The following is a 17,060-nucleotide window of genomic DNA, read 5'->3' on the forward strand; positions in this document are numbered from 1 at the left end:
GAAAAGAGGGAGGAAGAGAGGAAGGAAGAGACATGAGGAAGAGACATGAGGAAGAGACATGATGATGAGAAATGAGGAAGAGACATGAGGAAGAGACATGAGGAAAAGAGGGAGGAAGAGAGGAAGGAAGAGACATGAGGAAGAGACATGAGGAAGAGACATGAGGAAGAGACATGATGATGAGAAATGAGGAAGAGACATGAGGAAGAGACATGAGGAAGAGACATGAGGAAGATACATGATGATGAGACTGGAGGAGGAGAGGGAGGAAGAGAGGAAGGAAGAGACATGAGGAAGAGATATGAGGTAGAGAGGGAGGAAGAGAGGGAGGAAGAGACATGAGGAAGAGACATGAGGAAGAGACATGAGGAAGAGACATGAGGCAGAGAGGGAGGAAGAGAGGGAGGAAGAGACATGAGGAAGAGACATGAGGAAGAGACATGAGGAGGAGACATGAGGTAGAGAGGGAGGAAGAGAGGAAAGAAGAGAGGAAGGAAGAGATGAGGATGAGACATGAGGAATAGACAGGAGGAAGAGAGGGAGGAAGAGACATGAGGAAGAGAGGAAAGAAGAGAGGGAGGAATAGACAGGAGGAAGAGAGGAAAGAAGAGAAACATGAAATAGAGGCGGTGAGAGAAATTTAAAGGACAAGGGGGAAGTATAGAAGAGAAATGGGTGAAAGAGGGAGTGAGAGTTGAAATGGGTGAAAGAGGGAGCGAGAGTTGAAAGGGGTGAAAGAGGGAGCGAGAGTTGAAATGGGTGAAAGAGGGAGCGAGAGTTGAAAGGAGTGAAAGAGGGAGCGAGAGTTGAAAGGGGTGAAAGAGGGAGCGAGAGTTGAAATGGGTGAAAGAGGGAGCGAGAGTTGAAAGGGGTGAAAGAGGGAGCGAGAGTTGAAAGGGGTGAAAGAGGGAGCGAGAGTTGAAAGGGGTGAAAGAGGGAGCGAGAGTTGAAAGGGGTGAAAGAGGGAGCGAGAGTTGAAAGGGGTGAAAGAGTGAGCAGGAGTTGAAAGGGGTGAAAGAGGGAGCGAGAGTTGAAAGGGGTGAAAGAGTGAGCAGGAGTTGAAAGGGGTGAAAGAGGGAGCGAGAGTTGAAAGGGGTGAAAGAGGGAGCGATAGTTGAAATGGGTGAAAGAGGGAGCGAGAGTTGAAAGGGGTGAAAGAGGGAGCGAGAGTTGAAAGATGGTATCATTTGAGCATTGTGCAGGGCCAACTGTCTGTCTGGGAGGCAGGTGTGTAGATTATTATCTGAAGCAAAAGCAGTTAGAGACACAGTAACATCACCCACAGTAACATCACGCCTGATAAGGAACTAAAGCACAAAGTAGAGACAACATGCTCGGGGATAAACAACTCTCCTTTCCCCAGCCATGTCTGTTATGGATACAAATGTGTCTCTTTTTTGGCATTTGTGTGTGTTCAGCGCTGTGCATGTGCTTATGGGTCTCTGAAGAGATTATGAGGTGAACAGCTTCAGAGAAAAGCACTGCAGCGCTCATTTCCATAGCAGCATGACAGAACAAACTGCAGTGATTGATGCTCCTCTTTAAAAAAGTGTAGCAGGCAGGGAGGAGAGAAAAGAGAAAGATGAAGGGAGAGACGAATGAAGGAAGAGAGAAAGAGAGAGGGGGAGAGAGAGGGGGAGAGAGAGGGTGATGGGGAGAGGGACGTGAAAAGGCTGCAGTACTTCAAAAACGTCCCACTGTCAGTGGTTTAAACCTCACCAGCAGCCTGCTGCACAATCCTGCTGAATCACACACACACGAAGGGGGGGAGGGAGGGAGGGGTGTGGGGAGAGGGAGGGAGGGAAGGTGTGGAGAGGAGAGAGGTGTGAGAGAGAGAGAGAGAGAGTGTGTGAGAGAGAGAGAGAGAGAGAGAGAGAGAGAGAGAGAGAGTGTGAGAGAGAGGGAGAGAGAGAGGAAGGGTGTGAGCGAGGGGGAGGGAGGGAATGTGTGAGAGAGGGGAGAGAGGAGTGTGTGAGAGCGAGAGGGAGAGAAAGAGAGAGGGAGGGGTGTGAGAGAGGGGGAGGGAGGGAAGGTGTGAGAGAGGGAAGAGAGGGAGGGGTGTGAGAGAGAGGGAGAGAGGAAGGGAGCAGGTGTGTGAGAGAGAGGGATAGAGTGGGAGGAGTCTGACAGTGAGGGAGGAGGGAGGGGTGTCGGAGAGAGGGAGGGAGGAGTGTGAGAGAGAGGGAGAGAGTGGAGGGAGGGTGTGAGAGACAGAGGGGGGATGGAGGAGTGGGAGAGAGAGAGGGAAGAGTGTGAGAGAGAGGGAGAGAGAGAGAAAGGGGTGTGAGAGAGGGGGAGGGAGGGAAGGTGTGAGAGAGGGGAGAGAGGAGTGTGTGAGAGAGAGAGAGAGAGAGAGAGAGAGAGAGAGTGTGAGAGAGAGGGAGAGGGAGAGAGAGAGGAAGGGTGTGAGAGGGGGAGGGGGGAGGTGTGGGAGGGGAGAGAGGAGTGTGTGAGAGAGAGAGGGAGAGAGAGAGAGAGGAAGGGGTGTGAGAGAGGGGGGGGGAGGGAGGTGTGAGAGAGGGAAGAGGGGGAGGGGTGTGAGAGAGAGGGAGAGAGGAAGGGAGCAGGTGTGTGAGAGAGAGGGATAGAGTGAGAGGAGTCTGACAGTGAGGGAGGAGGGAGGGGTGTCGGAGAGAGGGAGGGAGGAGTGTGAGAGAGAGGGAGAGAGGGAGGGAGGGTGTGAGAGACAGAGGGGGGATGGAGGAGTGGGAGAGAGAGAGGGAAGAGTGTGAGAGAGAGGGAGAGAGAGAGAAAGGGGTGTGAGAGAGGGAGAGGGAGGGAAGGTGTGAGAGAGGGGAGAGAGGAGTGTGAGAGAGAGAGAGAGAGAGAGAGTGTGAGAGAGAGGGAGAGAGAGATGAAGGGTGTGAGAGAGGGGGAGGGAGGGAAGGTGTGAGAGAGGGGAGAGAGGAGTGTGTGTGAGAGAGAGAGAGTGAGAGGGAGAGAGAGAGAGAGCAAGGGGTGTGAGAGAGGGGAGGGAGGGAAGGTGTGAGAGAGGGGAGAGAGGAGTGTGAGAGAGAGAGAGAGAGAGAGAGAGAGAGAGAGAGAGAGAGAGAGAGAGAGAGAGAGAGAGAGAGAGAGAGAGAGAGAGAGAGAGCGAGCGAGAGAGAGAAGGAATAGTGTAAGAGAGAGGGAGGGAGGGAGGGAGGGAGGGAGGGAGGGAGGGAGGGAGGGAGGGAGGGAGGGAGGGAGGGAGGGGAAGATTTAAAGTGAGCGAGAGGCGGAAGACGGTCAAACAGGCAATGTGACCAAGGGAGGGAGAGGAAGAAAGGAAAGAGAGGGATGAAAAGGAAGAATATCAGAAAACAGGAAATTGGAGTGTGTTTGCCTCTCAGAAGAGGCAAAGAGGGCAGACAGATAGACAAGCAGACAGGAATGGAGGAGATGAGCAGAGAAGGAGTGTGTTAAAAGAAGAGGCAAAGAGGGCAGACAGATAGATAAGCAGACAGGGATGGAGGAGATGAGCAGAGAGGGAGTGTGTTAAAAGAAGAGACAAAGAGGGCAGACAGATAGACAAGCAGACAGGGATGGAGGAGATGAGCAGAGATGGAGTGTGTTAAAAGAAGAGGCAAAGAGGGCAGACAGATAGACAAGCAGACAGGGATGGAGGAGATGAGCAGAGAGGGAGTGTGTTAAAAGAAGAGACAAAGAGGGCAGACAGATAGACAAGCAGACAGGGATGGAGGAGATGAGCAGAGAGGGAGTGTGTTAAAAGAAGAGGCAAAGAGGGCAGACAGATAGATAAGCAGACAGGGATGGAGGAGATGAGCAGAGAGGGAGTGTGTTAAAAGAAGAGACAAAGAGGGCAGACAGATAGATAAGCAGACAGGGATGGAGGAGATGAGCAGAGAGGGAGTGTGTTAAAAGAAGAGACAAAGAGGGCAGACAGATAGATAAGCAGACAGGGATGGAGGAGATGAGCAGAGAGGGAGTGTGTGACTCAGGAAGAGGAGGAGAAAAGCCACTGTCTCTAATTTATCTGCAAAGGCACTAATAGTGACCTGAATGACTGCACTAATTACTGTTGTCTTTTTCACACACTCATACATTACACACATCACCAAATCATTGCAAACTTTCTTCTGAAGCGTATTGCATAAGGGGGCAAACTTAGATTTTGTTGAAGATGACTTTTTTACGCTCATTGCCTTTGATCGCCTGTGCATTGCAACTTGACTTAAGATTCCTCTGACTCTCTGCCTTCATCACTGAATAATGCTATGAATATTTAGAGTTTTGTAAGTCTGGAACTATCTTGATATCTAAGCCTGGTTTGGTCCTGATATGTAGCTAGTGATGAATTCTCCTGCAGTCATTGAAGCTGCAGCAGCATTACACAGACACACCCTAATACGACTCAGAGACTAGGTAGTGATGAGGAGAACTCTCTTCCACTGGCAGAGACACTGGCAGAGACAATATCATGACAAACGGTGTTATTATTTTTTTCAAAACTCCTCAAGGCTAAAAGCAGTGCAAGTGTAGTCCATTATAACCATACAGGCAGTCACATACACTAGTCTGGAGGTGAAACAGACTGGTGTACCTTATCATCCAAGCCTTGTCCTGTCCGCTCACTGTCAGACTGTATTTAAATAAACATGATCTGGCCCTGTTGGATTTATTAATGTAACAGCTGTATCTGTGTCTTTTACACAAACACACTCACGCACGTGCACAATAGACAGCGTTTAACATCTCTGTCTATCTTTGACTTGTATAAAACTGTTGAGACAGATTTTCATCACAAAACATGATATGCTAATGCATTTCTCTCTCTTCTTTTCCCCCTCCCTCCCTCCCTCCCTCCCTCCCTCCCTCCCTCCCTCCGCAGGTTGTTTTCAGCTATGTAACGTGTTTCGTCAGAACATGGAGATCGACCAGTGTCTGCTGGAGTCTCTCCCGTTTGGCCAGCGGCAGCGGCTGGTCAGGAGAATGCGCTGTGACCAAATAAGGGCGTACTACGAGCGGGAGAACACCCTGCAGAAATCAGGAGGCGGAGTCAAGGTCAAAGCCCCGTCCACCAGCCACAGGAAGAGGCACCGCATTTGCTTCAGCCTTGGTGATGTCATACAGGATGCCATCATACGGCACGATGACAAAGAAGGTGGGTGTGTTTATTTATGTGTTTTTGAGGGCAGGAGGGGGGGGGGAGTGTTAGCTACACTCTTTGAAAAAAGTGTTCCATAATGGTTCTTTGGCTGTTCCAGGGAGAACCCTCTTTGGTTCCATGTAGAAGGTCCTACAGCAGAATAACCATTTTAGGTTCTAGTTAGCATACTCCCACTTGAGTGTTAAAGCTAGTTTTGATCTATTTCCAGGGTTTATATAGATCAGCAAAACTGTCCTAGATTTGTGAAGCCGATGCATCATATATGAGTTCTATAAGATTCCATTTGAACTATTGAGTTCTGACAGTTCTATGAGCTTTGAGTCAGTGCAAACAGAATAGACAGTGGATGGTTTCAGCTTGTGAGTAGCACTGAGTAGTACTGAGTAGTACTGAGTGACACTGAGTAGCACTGAGTAGTACTGAGTAGCACTGAGTAGTACTGAGTAGCACTGAGTAGTACTGAGTAGTACTGAGTAGCACTGGGTAGTACAGAGTAGCACTGAGTAGTACTGAGTAATACTGAGTAGCACTGAGTAGTACTGAGTAGCACTGGGTAGTACTGAGTAGCACTGAGTAGTACTGAGTAATACTGAGTAGCACTGAGTAGTACTGAGTAATACTGAGTAGTACTGAGTAGCACTAAGTAGTACTGAGTAGCACTGGTTACATGAGATCTATTGGTTCTGCATTTAGTTCATTCTCTGCAAGGCGGGGGACCCTTTCAAACATCACACACACATACGCTCGCGCACCTCCCTCCCTCCCTCCCTCCCTCCCTCCCTCCCTCCCTCCCTCCTCTCCCTCCCTCTCTCTCTCTCTCTCTCTCTCTCTCTCTCTCTCTCCCTCCTCCCTCTCTCCCTCTTTGTATTCTGTTCCTCCTTCAATATTCTCTTAATTTGCTCTCCCGAGATTCAGTTGCTAATCAGTATTCTGCTGAGAGTGAGTGTGTGTGTGTGTGTGTGTGTGTGTGTGTGTGTGTGTGTGTGTGTGTGTGTGTGTGTGTGTGTGTGTGTGTGTGTGTGTGTGTGTGTGTGTGTGTGTGTGTGTGTGGCAGCTGGGAAATGGATGTGTTAAGGGTGAGGAGTGGCCATTAGCTTTACAGTATTAGCTCATTCTTCACACTGTTTACAGGCTAGTCAGGACACTAACTCCTTCAGACACACACACACACACACACACACACACACACACACACACACACACACACACACACACACACACACACACACACACACACACACACACACACACACACACACACACACACACACACACACACACACACACACACTCTCACTCTCACTCTCACTCTCATGCAAACACACCTAGCTAATATACAGAGCCAAATGCAGCTCTTGGGAGACAATCAGATGTAAGTATTAAGGGATCAGTCATGACAACGGCACAACAATCACAGAGCTCAGATGTTATTGGTTCAGCCCAAGTCACCTGTTTCTGCCTGAGACTTTGCAGCAAGGATTATCAGTCCCGGTATTCTGACTGTAGTCTAACTCTCCAGGACAGTTGGGCAGATTTACTTTTTCACGTGGTGTGTGTCTGCGCGTGTGTCTGTGTGTGTATGTGTGTGCACGTGTCTCCGTGCGTGCCTGCATGTCTGTGTGTCTGGAACCCCTATTCTAACCACTAAGAGTTTCCTTATTAGGGATTCTGCCGAGGCCTCAGAGGGGAGAGAGGGCGCTCTTGTGAGCCTGACTCTAAATCAGGCAGGGATCTGAGGGAGAGTTAGAGACTACCATTAAGGCCACAGGCCCATACACACAGAACTGCAGTCAAACACACTTTATGTCTTCATGAAGTATCATTACTACTGAATACTCTATGAGGCTCAGGGGAGACTTGCTGCCTTTGCTATAGAAACGCATTTATCTCACTATGGCCTCCTCGTTCTCTCTTCTCTCTCTACTTCCTTTCCCTTAATCATTCTCTCTCTCTTTCTTCATCTCTCTGTCTCTCTTTCTTCCTCTTTCTCTGACTACCCTTTCTCTCCTTATTTCCCTCTCTCCATCCCTCCCTTATCTCTCTTTCCACCCATGCTCTTGAATTGCCAGCTGTCTGTGTCAGACCTCCCAGCAGCCATTGCAGGTTACTATGCTAATCTCCCTCCTTTGGCCAATGAGCTTCAGTTGGGGTCCTTGAGAGCAGCTGGTGTGCCCATGCCACTGCTCAACGGAAACCTGCCCTTTGACTGGACATGAATTGCCACTGTTAACCCCCAACTAGAAAGCCTAATCACCATTTCAACAGCATGGTAGAAGACTGGCACAAGACTGGCTTTCGTTATGGTGGGTATAGTCATCTGCCAACCAGAGGTCTGACTAACTAGACTTGGAACACTCACGGCCAGGTTGGTCAGTGTTGTTAGAATTAGAATACTAGAATAGTAAGAATAGTGAGAAGAGTCATTTTAAAAGGATCTCTATGGTGTTGGACAAGAAGTTGTACTGCAGTCTGGATGTTCCATGGATAGGCTACATTCAGTGTAGAAGGTTACATGATGAGTAGTCTACTTGGACTCCATTGGACTGAATTGCATGTTTGTTGTTGCTGCTATTAGTGTATCTTGAATGCTCCTATGTTCATCTTTGGTCTGTTGACTACCTACTCCTTATTAAGGGAACAGTGTGTGGTAGTGCTTTGCAGAATGTTTCTCTCTCCATCCAACTTCATTCTATATCAATTTATATGCAGGGAACATGGTAGAAGCTGTTCGCCTCAGAACAGCTTCTACCTGGGAGGGATCAGGGAACATGTTCGCCTCAGAAACGCTTCTACAGGGAACATGTTCGGAAACGAGGGAGGGGTCAGGGAACATGTTCGCCTGGGAGGGATCAGGGAACATGTTCGCCTCAGAAAGCTTCTTCAGGGAACATGTTCGGAGGGGTCAGGGAACATGTTCGCCTCAGAAACGCTTCTACCTGGGAGGGATCAGGGAACATTTTCGCCTCAGAACAGCTTCTTCCTGGGAGGGATCAGGGAACATGTTCGCCTCCGAACAGCTTCTTCATGGGAGGGGTCAGGGAACATGTTCGCCTCAGGACAACTTCTTCCTTGGAGGGATCAGGGAACATGTTCGCCTCAGAACAGCTTCTTCCTGGGAGGAATATGGGAACATGTTCGCCTCAGAACAGCTTCTTCCTGGGAGAGATCTGGGAACATGTTCACCTCAGGACAGCTTCTTCCTGGGAGGGATCTGGGAACATGTTCGCCTCAGAACAGCTTCTTCCTGGGAGGGATCAGGGAACATGTTCGCCTCAGGACAGCTTCAACCTGGGAGGGATCTGAGAACATGTTCGCCTCAGGACAGCTTCTTCCTTGGAGAGATCTGGGAACATGTTCGCCTCAGGACAGCTTCTTCCTGGGAGGGATGTGGGAAAATGTTCGCCTGAGGACAGCTTCTTCCTGGGAGGGATGTGGGAACATGTTCTCCTCAGGACAGCTTCTTCCTGGGATGGATCAGGGAACATGTTCTCCTCAGGACAGCTTCTTCCTGGGAGGGATCAGGGAAAATGGACGCCTATGGACAGCTTCTTCCTGGGAGGGATCTGGGAACATGTTCACCTCAGAACAGCTTCTACCTGGGAGGGATCAGGGAACATGTTCGCCTCAGGACAGCTTCTTCCTTGGAGGGATCTGGGAACATGTTCGCCTCAGAACAGCATCTTCCTGGGAGGGATCTGGGAACTTGTTCGCCTCAGGACAGATTCTTCCTGGAAGAGATCTGGGAACATGTACGCATCAGGAAAGCTTCTTCCAGGGAGAGATCTGGGAACATGTTTGCCTCAGGACAGCTTCAACCTGGGAGGGATCTGGGAACATGTTCGCCTCAGGACAGCTTCTTCCTGGGAGGGATCTGGGAAAATGTTTGCCTTAGGACAGCTTCTTCCTGGGAGGGATGTGGGAACATGTTCGCCTTAGGACAGCTTTTTCCTGGGAGGGATCAGGGAAAATGGTCGCCTATGGACAGCTTCTTCCTGGGAGGGTTGTGGGAACTTGTTCGCCTCAGGACAGCTTCTTCCTGGAAGAGATTTGGGAACATGTACGCCTCAGGACAGCTTCTTCCTGGGAGGGTTGTGGGAACTTGTTCGCCTCAGGACAGCTTCTTCCTGGAAGAGATCTGGGAACATGTACGCATCAGGAAAGCTTCTTCCTGGGAGAGATCTGGGAACATGTTCGCTTCAGGACAGCTTCTTCCTGGGAGGGATCTGGGAACGTGGTTCGCCTCAGATCAGCTACTTCTTGGGAGGGATCTGGGAACGTGTTCGCCTCAGGACAGCTTCTTCCTGGGAGGGATCTGGGAACGTGTTCGCCTCAGATCAGCTACTTCCTGGTAGGGATCTGGGAACGTGTTCGCCTCAGGACAGCTTCTTCCTGGGAGGGATCTGGGAACGTGTTCGCCTCAGGACAGCTTCTTCCTGGGAGGGATCTGGGAACGTGTTTGCCTCAGGACAGCTTCTTCCTGGGAGGGATGTGGGAACATGTTTGCCTCAGGACAGCTTCTACCTGGGAGGGATGTGGGAACATGATCGCCTCAGGACAGGTATTTCCTGGGAGGAATCTGGGAACATGTTCGCCTCAGGACAGCTTCTTCCTAGGAGGGATGTGGGAACATGATCGCCTCAGGACAGGTACTTCCTGGGAGGGATCAGGGAACATGTTCACCTCAGGACAGATTCTTCCTGGGAGGGATCAGGGAACATGTTCGCTTCAGGAGAGCTTCTACCTGGGAGGGATCTGGGAACATGTTCGCCTCATGACATCTTCTTCCTTGAAAGGATCTGGGAAAATGTTCGCCTCAGAACAACTTCTTCCTGGGAGGGATAAGGGAACATGTTCGCTTCAGGACAGCTTCTTCCTGGGAGGGATCAGGGAACATGTTCGCCTCAGGACAGCTTCTTCCTGGGAGGGATCTGGGAACGTGTTCGACTCAGGACAGCTTCTTCCCGGGAGGGATCAGGGAACATGGTCGCCTCAGGACAGCTTCTTCCTGGGAGGGATCTGGGAACACATTTGCCTCAGAACAGCTTCTTCGTGGGAGGTATCTGGGAACTTGTTCGCCTCAGGACAGCTTCTTTCCGGGAGGGATCTGGGAACACGTTTGCCTCAGAACAGCTTCTTCCTGGGAGGGATCTGGGAACATGTACTCATCAGGAAAGCTTCTTCCTGGGAGAGATCTGGGATCATGTTCGCCTCAGGACAGCTTCTTCCTGGGAGGGATCTGGGAACGTGTTCTTCTCAGGACAGCTTCTTCCTGGGAGGGATCTGGGAACATGTTCGCCTCAGGACAGCTTCTTCCTGGGATGGATCTGGGAACATTTCTGGAATTTCATCCTTGTCAAAATCCTTAATAATTTATGGAGAAGAGGAAATGTGTAAATACACCCGATGTGGAAATGCCTAGGGTTCCATATGGGGAGGTAATTTAGGGGGCTTGCCTTTGCCAAATTTCCCAAACCCTGTAAAACTGGAATACCGGACTCAGCGCAAAACATGAGGAAAAGGTAGGATATGTAGAAAACAAATCAATGCTTGGTATTCCACAGGGACCTCAGCTCAGCCTGTTCTTCTTGTTGATGATGGGATAAATACAACACTCATAGTTGAATGTAGCTGATGGGGTTTTCACTTTGCTTTTTTTTGCGAATGCCTTTTCTGGTGGTGAATCTCTCATTGAAGTGAAAAGCCATGAAATGACAGCGATGGACTGTGTCCAAACGGTTTATCTAGCCACAGCGAGCCATTGGGATGTTATGATGCATGACTGTGCAGTCGGTGGTATGAATGTCTTCTGCATTAGATGTGTTAGGTCTTGTCATAAACACCCCACCTCCCTCTGTAATTACTTTTATTTTTGAATTTTTGGCATCATTCATTCTTGATTGATACACTATTGGCCACTGAACCAAAAGAGTTGAGAAAACAACAGCTTGTAATGTGACTCATTAACATTTGAAGGATGCAGTGTGTGTGTTTGGCATCTCTCTCTTTCTCTCTCTCCGTCTGTTTGTCTATCGTAATTAAACTTAGTCAGTATGGAGCTGGCTTTGGGCACAGATTCACAGATACACTAGAAACACACTCTGCTGACAAGGCAGGATGGTAATAAGAGATCGAAACACACACACTCACACCCGCACAAAACACACACACACACACACCCACACCCACCCACACCCACGCCTTATCAGCAATCACTGGCAGAATATCGGATGGAAGCAGATAGGAAAATAAACAGCAAGGGGAGGAGGAGATGTGGAGCGGGGTAAAGAGATTGAATGGGGAAAATGTGAAAGGGGAGGAGAGGGGGCTATGAGATCAAAGAAGTAGAAAGTGAGAAACAAAGACAAGGAAACATCTGGGAGGGATGAAGGAGAAGAAAAAGAGACAAAGAGAGACTCAAGCCCTATTTATCAGCCTGATTCCTCCCTGCCATATGTAAACTGGGACTTGCATGCGTAGTGACATTAGGTGAAATTGCCTTTCTAAAGTCATCTCTTAACTTCATCAGTGGAAGGGACGGCTGTGACCGGAGCATCTGTTCCCCTTCAGAGGCGTGGAACCCCAAATCAATTCCCATCTTGTTGTTACTGTACCGTTCCAGAATGAAATGGAATATTCCAAGCTGGGGTATGATTGGTATATTGCTGTGATATTTAGGTGGTATTGGATGTCACATTCCCAGCAAACATCATATCTCTGATGAGATTGAGTCTATATTAATGATTTTTATTCTCTTATATGAGGTTAGAATGGGGTCTGGTCGAGAGATACACTACATGACCAAAAGTATGTGCTTGTCGAACATCTCATCCAAAATCATGGGCATTAATATGGAGTTGGTCCCCCCTTTCCTGCTATAACTGCCTCTACTCTTCTGGGAAGGCTTTCCACTAGATGTTAGAACATTGCTGAGGGGACTTGCTTCCATTCAGCCACAAGAGCATTAGTGAGGGCGGGCACTGATGTTGGGCAATTAGGCCTGGCTCGTAGTCAGCATTCTAATTCATCCCAAAGGTGCTCGATGGAGTTAAGGTCAGTCAAGTTCTTCCACACCGATTTTGACAAACCATTTCTGTATGGACTTCTTGTAGTGCACGGGGACATTGTCATGCTAAAACAGGAAAGGGCCATCCCCAAACTGCCACAAAGTTGGAAGCATAGAATCGTCTAGAATGGGATTGTATGCTGTAGTGTTGATTTCCCTTCAGTGGAACTAAGGGGCCTAGACTAAACCATGAAAAACAGCGACAGACCACTATTCCTCTCCCAACCAATTTTTCAGTTGGCACTATGCATTCGGGCAGGTAGTGTTCTCCTGGCATCCGCCAAACCCAGGTTCGTCCGTCGGACTGCCAGACTATAAAGCATTTGGCGGTCCCATTCTGTGAGTTTGCGTGGCCTACAACTTCGCGGCTGAGCCGTTGTTGCTCCTAGACGGTTCTACTTCACAATAACAGCACTTACAGTTGATCAGGGCTGCTCTAGCATGGCAGGCATTTGATGAACTGACTTGTTGGAAAGGTGGCATCCTATGACAGTGTCACATTGAAAGTCAGTCTTCAGTAGGGCCATTCTACTGCCAATGGTTGTCTATGGAGATTGCATGGTTGTGTGCTCGTTTTTAAACACCTGTCAGCAACGGGTAATACACTCATTTGAAGGGGTGTCCACATACTTTTATATATATAGTGTATAGATTTTACCTGGGTATGACAAAGTAGTTCCCTCCCCAGCTCCAGTTAACACCTAATAATCATAATCTTGTCTTTGTGTCTCAATGCCTATTTAATATGCCTGTTTAATATTAGCTCATCTACCCTTTGTTACTCCATATGATCTAACCAAAAGAAGGTGTTTTAATATCAGATTTATACATCGTGATGACATGAATATGTGATTGTGTTGTCATTGATTTATTATTTAGATTTCATCCTACATCACATCAGAGTTTGATAATGGTTGAGATTCCTTTTCATTGTTTGCACTAATGTACTGTACAGTAGCATCAGCATCAGTGTGTGGGTGGGTGTCATGCCGTACAAGCATTACACGTTCAACTGAGACGTCCTGTCGCTTAATTAAGACAAGTGTGATTACATGTGGGAAGGAGTGACATATCTTTCACAATCTGAAGAAGGGAAATCACCCTCTCTCCTCCTTCTCTCCTCTCCCTACTCTCCTCCTCGTCTTCACCTCTCCTCCTCCTCTCTCCCTCTTCTTCCTCATCATCTCTCCCTCCTCTCCTCCTCCCTCCCTCTCTCCCTCCCTCCTCTCCTCCTCCTCCTCTCTAGCTCCTCTCCCACTCCTCCTCCTTTCTCCCTCTTCTTCCTCCTCTCTCTCTCCCTCCTCTCCATCCTCTCCTCCTCCTCTCTCCCTCCTCTCCTCTCCTCCTCTCTCCCTCTTCTCTCCATCCTCTCCTCCTCCTCCTCTCTCCCTCCTGTCCTCCTCTCTCCCTCTTCTCTCCATCCTCTCCTCCTCCTCCTATCTCCCTCCTCTCCTCCTCTCTCCCTCTTATCTCCATCCTCTCCTCCTCCTCCACTCTCCCTCCTCTCCTCCTCTTCCCTCTTCTCTCCATCCTCTCCTCCTCCTCCTCTCTCCCTCCTCTCCTCCCCTTCCCTCTTCTCTCCATCCTCTCCTCCTCCTCCTCTCTCCCTCCTCTCCTCCTCTCTCCTCCTCTCCTCCTCCTCTCTCCCTCTTCTCTCCACCCTCTCCTCCTCCTCTCTCCCTCTTCTCTCCCTCCTCTCCTCCTCCTCTCTCCCTCTTCTCTCCCTCCTCTCCTCCTCCCCTTGACTCTGTCCTTTATTGATCAACAGGTATAGATCTAAACAGACAGACAGACAGACATACAGTGTGTAGTCTAGCACCAGTAACACTGTGTCTGTAATCAGCTCTCTGAGATTGGAGGAGGTAGAAGCACTAATAGCTTCCGCTGTCATGGATTCATGTCTTCATCACCTTAGAGTTTAGCACCACACACACCGTTGTAAAGACAAATAGCCTGGCATTTATTAGGATTACTAATGTACCAGAGACAGCTCTGCAGAGTGGTCACTAGTTGGAACAGCCACAAAGTCATAAAATCAGATTTTAAACAAGACAATCTGGACCCTCTCTTTCTAAAATTATCTGCCGAAATTGTTGCAACCCCTATTACTAGCCTCTTCAAACTCTCTTTCGTACCGTCTGAGATTCCCAAAGATTGGAAAGCTGCAAAGGTCATCCCCCTCTTCGAAGGGGGAGACACTCTAGACCCAAACTGCTACAGACCCGTATCTATCCTACCCTGCCTTTCTAAGGTCTTCGAAAGCCAAATCAACAAACAGATTACAGACTATTTCGAATCCCACCATACCTTCTTCGCTATGCAACCTGGTTTCAGATCTGGTCATGGGTGCACCTCAGCCATGCTCAAGGTCCTAAACGATATCATAACTGCCATCGATAAGAGACATTACTGTGCAGCAGTATTCATTGACCAGGCCAAGTCTTTCGACTCTGTCAATCACCACATTCTAATCAGCAGACTCAACAGCCTTGGTTTCTCAAATTACTGCCTCGCCTGGTTCACCAACTAATTCTCTGATAGAGTTCAGTGTGTCAAATCGGAGGGCCTGTTGTCTGGACCTCTGGCAGTCTCAATGGGGGTGCTACAGGGTTCAATTCTCGGGCCGACTCTCTTCTCTGTATACATCAATGATGTCGCTCTTACTGCTGGTGATTCTCTGATCCACTTCTACACAGATGACACCATTCTGTATACATCTGGCCCTTCTTTGGACACTGTGTTAACTAACCTCCAGACAAGCTTCAATGCCATACAACTCTCCTTCCGTGGCCCCCAACTGCTTGTAAATACAAGTAAAACTAAATGCATGCTCTTCAACCGGTCGCTGCCCACACCTGCTGCCCGACTAGCATCACTACTTTGGAATATGTGGACAACTACAAATACCAAGGTGTCTGGCTAGACTGTAAACTCTCCTTCCAGACTCACATTAAGCATCTCCATTCCAAAATTAAATCTAGAATCGGCATCCTATTTCGCAACAAAGCATCCTTCACTCATGCTGCCAAACATACCCTCTTAAGCTGACCATCCTACCGATCCTCGACTTCGGCGATGTCATTTACAAAATAGCCTCAAACACTCTACTCAACAAATTTGATGCAGTCTATCACAGTGCCATCCGTTTGGTCACCAAAGCCCCATATACTACCCACCACTGCAACTGTATGCTCTCGTTGGCTGGCCCTCGCTTCATACTCATCGCCAAAACCACTGGCTCCAGGTCATCTACAAGTCTCTGCTAGGTAGAGCCTCACCTTATCTCAGCTCACTGGTCACCATAGTAGCACCCACCCATAGCACGCGCTCCAGCAGGTATATCTCACTAGTCACCCCCAAAACCAATTCCTCTTTTGGCCGCCTTTCCTTCCAGTTCTCTGCGGCCAATGACTGGAATGAACTACAAAAATCACTGAAGCTGGAGACTCATATCTCCCTCACTAGCTTTAAGCATCAGCTGTTGGAGCAGCTCACAGATCACTGCACCTGTACATAGCCCATCTGCAAATAGCCCATCCAACTACCTCATCCCCACACTGTATTTATTTATCTTGCTGTATTTATTTATCTTCTGCAGATCAATCACTCCAGTGTCTAATTGGTATATATTATAACTACTTTGCCACTATGACTTTTTTATTATCTTACCGCCCTTATCTTACCTCCCTTATCTTACCTAATTTGCATACACTGTATATAGATGTTCTTCAACTGTATTATTGACTGTATGTTTTGTTTATTCCATGTGTATCTCTGTGTTGTTGTATGTGTCGAACTGCTTTGCTTTATCTTGGCCAGGTCGCAGTTGTAAATGAGAACTTCTTCTCAACTAGCCTACCTGGTTAAATAAAGGTGTTCTCAACTAGCCTACCTGGTTAAATAAAGGTGTTCTCAACTAGCCTACCTGGTTAAATAAAGGTGAATAAAATGTTTAAAAAATGAACCTAGCCCGAACCTTATCCACACTGCTAACCCTAATGCCTAACCCTAACCTTAAATTAAGCAAATTGTTGTGTTCATGAATTTTGACTTTGCAGCTGGCCCATCTAGCGGAAACCGCCCAGTTAGAAGCTGGCTGGTTGTCACTGCCACACATCCATCCCTTTCCCAGGTGCCTTTGTAGTGAAAGGTACATGTCGTGCTGTGACATTGGGCCAAAACCTCTCTATTGATGTAATGAGAGAGAAAGAGAGAGAGAGAAACCAGCAATCTGTTTCTCAAACAAAAGGCAATGACTGACTCTGTGAACCTTGATCTGTTTCCCAAACAAGGAACATCTAACCAATGTGTGAATTTAGCCGGATACAGCACTTGAACAACAGTAGGAGTGTAGTGATAAGTAAAATGAATACTTGAACTCATTTGTTGTTAGATTTGCTCAGTGCAAATGTAATTTAGATTTCATTTCTTAAAGATGCACTATGCATAAATCGCTCTACCATTTCCTGGATGCTAAAACTCTAATAGTTCGCCTAATTTCAGTTTATGTGACAAAACAATCAAGTATAGTGTATAGTGTACTTATTCTCCTACACCTCTCTCTTTACTCTCCTCTTCCTCCTCTCTCTTTACTCTACTCCTCCTCCTCTCTCCTCACTCTACTCCTCCTCTCTCCTCACTCTACTCCTCCTCTCTCCTTACTCTACTCCTCCTCCTCCTCCTTATTCTCCTACTCCTCTCTCTTTACTCTCCTCCTCCTCTCTCTTTACTCTCCTCCTCCTCTCTCTTTACTCTCCTCTTCCTCCTCTCTCCTTACTCTACTCCTCCTCCTCTCTCCTTACTCTACTCCTCCTCCTCTCTCCTCACTCTCCTCCTCCTCTCTCTTTACTCTCCTCCTCCTCTCTCGCTACTCTCCTCCCCTCTCCT

General features: G+C 48.2%; 1 protein-coding gene across 1 annotated transcript in view; it reads left to right on the forward strand.

The window, feature by feature from the left end:
• The first annotated feature begins 4,839 nt into the window (after window positions 1–4,839).
• The window catches only part of LOC139386032 (unconventional myosin-XVI-like), a 157,265-nt gene continuing 145,044 nt past the window's right edge, over window positions 4,840–17,060 (forward strand). The window contains exon 1 of the mRNA XM_071131432.1: window positions 4,840–5,104. Coding sequence (XP_070987533.1) covers window positions 4,867–5,104 — 238 coding nt within the window. The 5' untranslated portion in view covers window positions 4,840–4,866. The remainder of the gene's footprint in view (window positions 5,105–17,060) is intronic.

The sequence above is a fragment of the Oncorhynchus clarkii genome, chromosome 3 (genome assembly GCF_045791955.1).
Source record: "Oncorhynchus clarkii lewisi isolate Uvic-CL-2024 chromosome 3, UVic_Ocla_1.0, whole genome shotgun sequence".
NCBI lineage: Eukaryota > Metazoa > Chordata > Actinopteri > Salmoniformes > Salmonidae > Oncorhynchus > Oncorhynchus clarkii.